The following is a 9,223-nucleotide window of genomic DNA, read 5'->3' as shown; positions in this document are numbered from 1 at the left end:
GCGGTGATTGGCATTTCAATCCCAGCCCAGTAAATGCATCCATCAAACAAACACAGAACTCTGGTCTTAATTGTGTTTTCTCCTAATTACACCAAATACTTAAGTTCACATCCTTTATCCAATAGGTTCCCTGTTACCCACCAGCCGTAGCGAGCCCGCAGCGCAGGAGAACATTTCTACCTGCTTCCCCATCCAGAGCCACTCGGCTGGAAGCATCCCCGCCGCCGCAGCCAGCCAACAACCTGCCCGCGCCCCAGTGGCTGGCTCTGCCCTGCGAGCTTCCAAGAAATAATTTCCCAATTTACTCCATGTGAGGGCTCCCACCCTCTTCCACTGCCCCCTAGAAGTGTACGCTCCTTTATGTGTTTCCAGGTTTTCCCACTAATTTGGCCACTTACCTGCTTCAGAATAACAGCGTGCTCACGTGCCGATGAAGCGCACAACTGCAAGCACACCACCGCTTTGTAGAGGAGTTTGGCAAAGCGTGGAGCACAACTACGCGCCATCTGGCAGCCTGGTTACACCGCTGCTGCACAAATCCAAGTTCCTCCGCACTCCCTAAGTCACAGTTTGGCTTACCGGGCATGCCAGGTTTGGGCTATGAGCGGAAGGCAAGTTGCAATAAACATCTCGCGTGTGATCAAGAAAACTAATCATTAAGAAGCTGGGAAGTCACCGTCATTTCAGATGTAGAAGGGGAAGAAAAAAGCCATGAGGGGTCTCTTACTCCCACCCCTCAGGCCACAGCTGCACATGAGGATAAATCCCGCCACTCCCCAGCCAAGCCCATTGCAGAACAGCTGGTCCAGCTGGGTGTGCTCTGTCTGGGCACCTGCCCCAGGGACTTTCTCCAACACAAAATATAAGAGGAAATTTATTCCACCTTTCTTCTTGTCTGCTTTGCACAGGAACTCGCTCAGGGCACACTGCAAGGCTGCTGCTCTAGTCTGTGTTCTCAATTTAATATGTTACTGCTTAATGTACTTCAGATGACTGAAGAAAGACACTGCCAAGCTCAGTAAAGATGCAAGGATGAAGCTAGTTGCAGCAGATGATAGAGAAAAAAGCTCTTTAAGTAATGTTGGCAATTTTTTAGAGAAGTGACAACAAACAGGAGACCACCAAGCTGTGAATGAAGTTAGTGAGAAATATCTCATGTTATTGCATCCAACTTCATAGCACTTCTCCTTTTAAAGTACTTCCATTTGCAATTTTTGGCAAGCTAAGAGCATCGTCAACAGTTAAAAATGCAAAACAGGAGGCTCAAAATAAAACTTTTACCTCTGAAAAAATCCGCAAAAGGCAAAAGCACGAAGCTGCGGTGTGGGAGACACGGAGCTATTTGTCTCTCTTCCCCTGGGCTGGTGATAATCATTTGGCCCAATTGAGAAAACCACACACAAGGAGGGAGATTTGCATCCCAGCTGCCAGGGATTTCCTAAGGAGGGCAGCTCGCCTTGGTCCTCAGCCAAACGGAAGACTGCTGCGATTGAGGGAAACCCCCCTCCAAAGCCTGGCTGCAGACATGCGAAGGGCTTGCTACGATTTACTCTCGGTTCTTGTCTCCTCTCCAGTGCTGTTTCAGGCTGAACCCCATTTTAATGCAATTCTTGTTTACATCAGCATTTCTCCTACCCTTAACCCAGCACAGTGGTTCCAAAACTTGGATTCTGGAGGTGGCTGCATCCATTATATTCACCTCTGGAAGGGGCTGCTATGTATGGATTTACTGAGTCAGGCCGGAATTCCTGCTCCACATGGATGAACCTTGCTTAGGCAGGTGTACGTGCCACCAAGACCAGCTCTGGAAAGAGATCCTCCAGAGCTTACAGCCGCAGCCCTGCTAAGACAGAGGGCTTTGCTCTTTGTAATAAAATCTTGCACTGCTCTAGCATTACAGAGCAGAATTAGGAATAAAGTTTGACCTTCCAAGGATAACTGAGTAATTCTACTGTAATTACACTGCTACCAGGAAGTGAATCGAGCCACACAAAAACAAACCATGGGCATTTTTAAATCCTACATTTTACTGCCATACAACACAAATCTGTAGGAGGGTTTCCTTGCATCACACGCAGCAGCAGCGTCGCAAAATCATGTTGCAGAGAATGTGTCTGGGAGGTAGGTATGAAACCAAAAGGGAATCCCCACCTTGTCGCTGTAGGTGAGAGGCAGACAAGGAGAGATTTGTTTGACGTGATTCACACCTGTCAGGAAAACACAAACAAAAAAGGAAAAAAACCACAAATAAACAAGTAATTGTTTTTCATATAGCCAAAAGCCAAAGTCTTTAATAAAAATCAAGCTAGGCCCTGGAGTCTGCAGGCACAGGAAGCTCCAAATCCTGGTAAGATTAACTGTTATTTTTTCACGTTGTTCTATGCCAAAGTTTCCGTGACTATTGCTGTAACAGCACTGAACCTTCCCTTCGGCAAACAGCTGTAACATTGCATCTCTCACGCTTCTGAGGCAACCACGTTCATTAAGAGCCACTAAAAAACTGTAAAGGTCCAAATTACCTGGTCTTGTAACGCTTTATCCTATTCTGAATTCAAGCAAATGATGGAACAGGAAGAGCGTATTAATATGTTTATATAAATAGCGACTCTTCTCAATTAGCTATAAAAAGGTGATGCTTCAGGCGGCTGTTACAATGCATCAGGCAAGCAGGAGCTGCCATTTTAACAGCAGGACTGTCACAAGGCCTGTACCATCCCGTGCAAGAAGTTAAGAAACATCTTTACAACTGGAAATAAGACACCTGAAGAGACAGAACTTCCAGTTTTTCAAGAAAATGTTTAATTTTCCACTTCTATACTCATATTTTCCAACTCACGATTTGAGATAACATTCTTGAACTTCAAAAAAGGGGATTATCTCCAATTTAACAAATGGGGAGATGGAAGGAGAACATGCGCCCACACGCAATCACAGAAGGCACTAGAGCCAAATAACTGAGGCATATTCCCCCTAAGAAAATGTCTCATAACCGTGAGACTGCAGAGGCAGAAGCGCCGGCTCCTGAGCAGGTGACTGCCACAGCCAGGGCACATCCCACAGCTGAGCGTTACAGGACAGCAGCACGGCTCTTAGGAGGGCAAGGGATTTTCCTTCTGTGTTTCTGCCAACGCTGGCGTCTGCTCCTCCTGATCTTTCTTCTTTTCCTGTATCTCATCCAACACAGTTTGAACCCGCAGGTGTGATACAGAATCCCTAGTTTCAACACCCTGATGATCCTGTTGTGCGACCTACAGTTAAAGACAGACGATGACAAAAAAACAGGGTCGTAAGAAGTTTCTGTCGAAGCATGACTGCAGAGAGCAATAGAAAGCAGTTCGTATGTCCAAAAACAGCTGATAGAAAAGTTCTAAATCATGCTTGGATTATTTTGAAGATACAATACAGTGTCAAGGTATCACTAGGGCAAGAAATTTAAAATGAGACTGCTGACCTCAAGCTAAAAGGTGAAAGTTAGTGATGTCACCATTTCACATGCTCCTTGGACAGGGCACTTTAAGCAGAACCAATTTCTGTTGAGAAAAGCACTACACACGCTCGTCCCAGAGATCATTGGATAATGAGGAGAATAGAGAGCATATTACAGAAAATAATAAATTAATTTAGCTAACGGAGTTTAAAATTGCAGCTTTTATAAACAGCTCTTGTCCCTTCTTCTTGAGGGTGTTCAACTAAAAGGACAGCATTCTCAGAAGAAACAGTAATCAGCGAGTCATGAACAAGGTAAAAGATTTCTGCTCAACCCGATGTGCTGTTCTAGAAGCATCTCCAGTTTGATTTTTTTACCCCAGTTTTTGTTGACAGTTACATGACAATTGCCTGAAGTAACGAGGAAGTAGACTCCACATGCCCAAGGAGCATTTCCCCTCCTGTACCTCAGGGAAAGCAAAAGGCAGTGGCAGGACACTTTGGACAATTGTTTTGTACAGTTATTTTCTTGGCAAAAGTGTAAGTAAACAACCCCCAGACTACAGAACTGTCTTGCTGAGAACTTAATTCAGACTAATTTGACATTAAGGGCCTGGGAGTGAAGTTTCTTGTAACTATCCAAGTAACTCTGTGGATACTTCATACTTACTTTATCTGTTCCTCTTCTCTGTAAAATTATCCCACTGGCTAAAAGGGCTTTTCCTGTTTCTTCAAACAATTTCTCCTCTTCAATTTTTCCTTCTTCTTTCAGTTCATTGAATTTCTCAACAAACCTAGATTTCAAGATTGTGTTTTTACTCTCAAATAGTGTGTTGGTTCATTGACTTAAGAGGAGAAAGGGACAAGTTTCAGAAATATTTCTAGTTTAATTATCAATAAATCTTACCTCTGGCAAGTAGATTTGTAGTTTGATTGCGACAGTTCAAACGGTCTTGGACCGCTGCCATAAATTCTGTAAAACTTCCTATTGAAAAAAATAAAAAGTTTCATTTTTCAAACCATCAAAAAGGGGTACGTTCTTGGAGTAAATAAAGATCTTGAGTCAGTTAATTTAGCCCAAAACAAAAAGCATTCGCATAACTATTTCTCCTTTTTCCATTAGCTATTGTGTTATACAAAGATATTCCTTACAGAATTTTTTAATTGTGTTAATAAATTCTAGTTAATCTTTGCCACCAGAGGAGAACCATAACTTCCTCACAGAGGGTTTACATTAGCCCACCCAACAGGCTTTACAGGAGGTCTGTGCTGTGCAAGCATCTGCCTTTTTCTTGCAGCCTTTCAGTACTTAAAGGGGGACTACAGGAAGGGGGCAATTTCTTTAGCAAGGCCTGTTGTGACAGGACAAGGGGTGATGGCTTTAAACTAAACGAGTGTAGATTTAGACTGGATATAAGGAAGAATTTTTTTACAATGAGGGTGGTGAAACACTGACACAGGTTGCCCAGAGAGGTTGTGGAGGCCCCCAACCCTGGAAATGTTCAAGGTCAGGTTGGACAGGGCTCTGAGCAACCTGATCGAGTTGAAGACGTCCCTGCTCATGGCAGGGGGTTGGACTGGATTGCCTCTAAAGATCCCTTCCGACCCAAATCATTCTATGATTCTATGATTATCTGTTGTGGATGAGCCTCCACCTGAAGTGATGCCTTTTGCACCTCTGCCAGCGATTATAAATAAATGGAAGATAACACGGCAGAAGCACGTAACGCCGTTTAGCCACGAACATAAACAAGCAGAGAAAACACCGCCTGAAGGACCAGCGACAGCGAGGGCCGCTGTCTCCCCTCCGCAGGGCTGGTGACGAGAGGCAGAGGAACGTCTCCGGTGCACGGCGGAGCTCAGGCACCCCTCGGCGGCCGTCCAGGGAGGCAAAGCGGCCACTCACGCTCGCACTTGGTCCTCCTGGTAGAAGATGGGAGGGATGACATCCTTCACCTTGCCGTAGCGCGGCCGCGGCAGCCGGTAGACGGGCTCCCTCAGCGGGGGGAAGGCAGCGTAGACGTCGAACCACAGCGGTTTCTGGATCACCCCGATGCGGAGCAGGTTGCGGGTCCTGCCGGGGGGGGGAGAGGAGGGGCGGGGAGAGCTCAGGGGACTCCCGCACTGCCCCGGTCTTGCGCCTCCCGCCCGGGGGACCCGCCCGGCGCCTCCCAGGCCGCCGCAACGCCCGGTAGCAGGGCACCCCATGACCGCCTGCCCTCCCTCCCTCCGCACCGGCTGAAGACGCTCCCGATCTTCTGCATGCGGTTCCCCGCCATGTTGGCGCCGGCGGCCTGGCCTCCCCTAGCGACGCCTCCACGCTAGCAACGGCTGACCTCCCACCCGGAAGCGGAAACGCGCGCGGCCTCCGCGCCGCCGACCGAGCCGCTGCCAGGGCACGCAGCCAACAGCCGAAGGCCGGTGGAAGAAGGCGGCGCCCAGGCAGCGCCAGCCGATAGCCGAGAGAGGGCTGAGCCGGATCGTGTGGGTGTGTGTCCCGCCCCGCAATTTAAAGGGCCAGCGCCGCTGACCCCCGCAGTCACCCCCTGACCTAACGCGGACACGTGGGGCCGAGACCCGCCGACCCGGCTGAGCAGCGCAGCCCTCCCGCCTACCTCGCAGCCCGGCCGTGGCTCCCAGGGAGGCGGAGGGACACGGGGACGGGAGCCTTTTCCCTGGGGCCGGGTCTCCCCTCGGCGCATGGCCGCTCTCACCAGCCCCAGCCCCAGCCCGGGAAGGACGAGGAGTCCCGAGGCCTGTGGAAAGCCACATCTCAGGAAGCCCCTACTGCCATGTCGTGCACCCGAGGAGGTGGCAGCAGCATGGGGACCCCCCAGCCTGTGCCTTGTCCTCACCAAGGGCTTGGGTCGGTCCCCAGCTGGGGGGTCTGCCCAGCACCCACCGTGCCCATGTCAGCTCCCCCTGAGCAGCTCGGGAAGCCAGTGCTCCAGGAAGAGCCAGGGCCGGGGAGAGCCAGGGCCGACCCCAGCAGCCACCACTAAAACCCTTGCCTTCATCCCCAGCCCAGCCTTCAGACCCGCTTGCACCACCAGCAGCTCTGAGCATCCATCCTCTGCTTCCAAATTATACCCTCTCCTCCAGGGCCAGAGTGCAGCTCCAGGGGCCTGGGAGGTGTGAGGGGGTGAAGCAGCAGGGTTTAGGGTCATAGCTCTACAAGAGGTGCTGTGGACTGGCAAAAAGGAAGGGCCGTGTCCCAGAATACCAGGGTCTTAACACCAGCCCTGGAATAAGATGACACCAGTTGTGCTTCCCTAAAGCCCCCCTGACCTTAGGGCTGTGAGCACCAGCACACCAACAGCGGGGATAAACCCCAGCCGCAAAGGCAGCAGTTGTCACCCTGTGGCACTTGCTGAACATGTGCAGAGCCTGGCAGGGCGGCCCGGCTGCCATCTCCGGTTTCTGATGGAGCCGCTGGGGCTGCCGCGCTGCCGGCCTCGGCTGACTGCTGCGGGTGACAGGGGACGACAGCTGCCCGGCACGAGGGACACGGTCCCAAGGAAAGGAGGAGCTGCTGTCGCTCATGCTGGCTGGTCCCACAGAGAGGAGACACATCAGAGGTTGCCATTGCATGCTGTGCCTGTGTCTCCTCAGAGAAGTAATTTCTCTCCATACAGCACGAATGATGTCCCCAGAGGCCAGGGCTTGTCTTCTCCAGCGTGGCATTTTACATCTGCCCTGTCCGCTGCCCTCCAAGCTGAGCATCACTATGTCCCCATGGCAGCCAAGGAGCTTGGGGACCAGTGGTGACATTGGGCTGCAAACCATCACCAGCAGCAGGATGTGGGGAAGATCAGTCTCGCCCCAGTTACCTTTTGGTGTTGGGTCTCACCCAGGTGGAGACCAAACGGTGGGATTTGCTGCTGTGGTTTGCACAAGCCTTATCCAGGGATTGCACCGTGGCCTGATCCTGCCCTGGGCAGCCCCAGCACTGCTTGCTGGGCCCAGGAGGTGGCAGCAGATGGTGCCTGGCTGCCCAGCACAGAGCCCCAGTCTGTACTTTTTACCTTGATTTATAAAACCCAGCAGCTACACCCAGGCTATTTGCCCTGTGTAAACAGCCTTCCCCCAGTCAGGGTTTCCACCAACTTGACTTGGGAGGTGTGTGTGGCAGCCAGCGATGCCTGGTCACTAGGTGCAGCCCTTAGCTTGGGAATGAGCTGATAGGAAAAAAATACATCCCTCCTCCTATCTTCCAGCCTTGGGAAGGAAGGGGGCAGTAAATTTCCACCGCAGACTGACAGCCAGCAGGTACTCGGTGCTGGCCTAAAACACCTCTAGCGTTTGCCACCATCTGACCACAGTTTTAAGTCCTGGGCTTTTTCTCAGCTGCTGGTTTTCTTAAAACACAGTTTTGAAAGAAAAACCCTTGTCCCTGTAGAGCAAAAGAATTCAAAAGGCAGTTGCTGGGACTGCTCCAGGGCTGCATCTGAGCTGCTCAAAGGACTGGGCAGGCCCTGATCTTTTCAGATCTTTGAAAAAGTCCTGGCTCCCCTGTGGGCTCGTGACAGCTTGCTTGGCCGCCACAGGAAGGCAACATCCAGGGTTTCTCCAGCATTTCGATGCTTTTGACATTTAAGGCAAGAATGCCTTGGCTTTTTCCAGCATCTTCTTTCACAGGGAAGGTTTCCAAGCCACACGTGAGGCTGGAGAGCTCTAATCCTGCCAGCAACCGAAAGCTGCTCCCGGGCAGCTGGCACAGGGCAAGCTGACTCCGGCCCCATCCCTACAAGCAAGGGGGATGTTCTGTCACTGCCACCCAGGGCTGCCCATGAAGCGCCATGTTCTGCAGCCTCTGCGGCTCCCCACCACCGGGAAATAACCCTCCTCCTGCGAGTCCTGGGCTGCCCACGGCAAGGGGAGGTGGAGGTGTGGAGCGGTCCCCATGGTTCATGGCCCCTCTCGTGGGACACTGCCTTGCTAAGGCTGCCCCAGCAGGTATTCCTTATGGATGGCACAGCCTGGACAGGCCAAAAGTCCTGCTTTTCCCCAAAATGAAGTGCTTGAGACCAAGGTTTTGGGTGCTGGCTGGGGACATGGGGCCAGCTCCTATAAGTGGGGCTTGACAAGCACCTGCCCTTCCCTGGCAGAAACCCTTGCTCACTTTTGGGTCTATATGATGCTTTTTGAGCCTCCAGGAGTTTCTCACCAAAAGTTTTCCTTCCCCAGCCTGTTGCTGGGATCATGAGATGAAAGGAAAGCCAGGGTCAGTGCTGAGAAGGCAATTCCCTGTGGGAGTGGTGCTGGGGACCAGCCGCTTTGGGAGCAATTCCACCAATGCCGTCCACCTCTGCACTCCCCGGCTTCGCAGACCCAGTGATCCCGCCAACTCAGCACGGTACAGAAACATGCAGGGCTGGAGATGAATAACATGTATTTCAGAAATAATTCATTATAATAATGTATTTCCATTCCACCAGGAGACAACGCAAAGGAGCCAGACTGCCTGCTTGACAGACGCGGAGGAGTTGCTGTGCGATAGTTAATGAAACAGTTTAAAGAAAACTCACACGCCCCATCCCCGAGAGGCTTGTTATTTTCAGAATGAAGCGGGTAAGCCACAGCATTTTTCCTTTTCCGCTCTTTCCTGAACGGCAGGTCCACACACACGTAGCTGGCCACAGGCGTGCTGGGAGCTTCCACAGGGAGCCATGAGCAGAGCCACCCCTGCCATCGCGGGCTGGTGGTTCTGCTCTCCAACACGCTCGGTGCCAGGATGATTCCCCCAGTGCAGAGCCTGCCCTCGCAGCCTCTGACCCTAGTGGAGCCCTTGGCATTG

General features: G+C 51.4%; 1 protein-coding gene and 1 long non-coding RNA gene across 2 annotated transcripts in view; one reads left to right on the top strand and one right to left on the bottom strand.

The window, feature by feature from the left end:
- Nucleotides 1–2,776: 2,776 nt before the first annotated feature.
- Nucleotides 2,777–5,820, bottom strand: MRPS23 (mitochondrial ribosomal protein S23). Its single transcript, XM_064467852.1, has 5 exons — nt 5,662–5,820; nt 5,333–5,500; nt 4,334–4,411; nt 4,097–4,220; nt 2,777–3,248 (listed from the first exon to the last, which is right to left on the bottom strand). The coding sequence occupies exons 1-5, from the start codon at nt 5,703–5,705 to the stop codon at nt 3,090–3,092; spliced, it is 573 nt and encodes a 190-aa protein (XP_064323922.1). The 5' UTR covers nt 5,706–5,820; the 3' UTR covers nt 2,777–3,089.
- Nucleotides 5,792–9,223, top strand: part of LOC135316083 (uncharacterized) — a 3,981-nt gene continuing 549 nt past the window's right edge. The window contains exons 1-3 of the long non-coding RNA XR_010375539.1: nt 5,792–5,914; nt 8,614–8,782; nt 8,865–8,997. This is a non-coding gene — a long non-coding RNA (uncharacterized LOC135316083). The remainder of the gene's footprint in view (nt 5,915–8,613; nt 8,783–8,864; nt 8,998–9,223) is intronic.

The sequence above is a fragment of the Phalacrocorax carbo genome, chromosome 17 (assembly GCF_963921805.1).
Source record: "Phalacrocorax carbo chromosome 17, bPhaCar2.1, whole genome shotgun sequence".
NCBI classification, from domain to species: Eukaryota; Metazoa; Chordata; class Aves; order Suliformes; family Phalacrocoracidae; genus Phalacrocorax; species Phalacrocorax carbo.
This window is presented reverse-complemented; position numbering and strand designations above follow the sequence as displayed.

Excerpts from the sequence above, each read along its gene's own strand:
- MRPS23 (XM_064467852.1), bottom strand. The coding sequence starts at position 5,705 with ATGGCGGGGAACCGCATGCAGAAGATCGGGAGCGTCTTCAGCCG. Across the intron at positions 5,501-5,661 it reads ATCGGGAGCGTCTTCAGCCG|GACCCGCAACCTGCTCCGCA; the intron begins GTGCGGAGGGAG and ends CCCCCCCGGCAG. Across the intron at positions 4,221-4,333 it reads TACAAATCTACTTGCCAGAG|GTTTGTTGAGAAATTCAATG; the intron begins GTAAGATTTATT and ends CTTGAAATCTAG.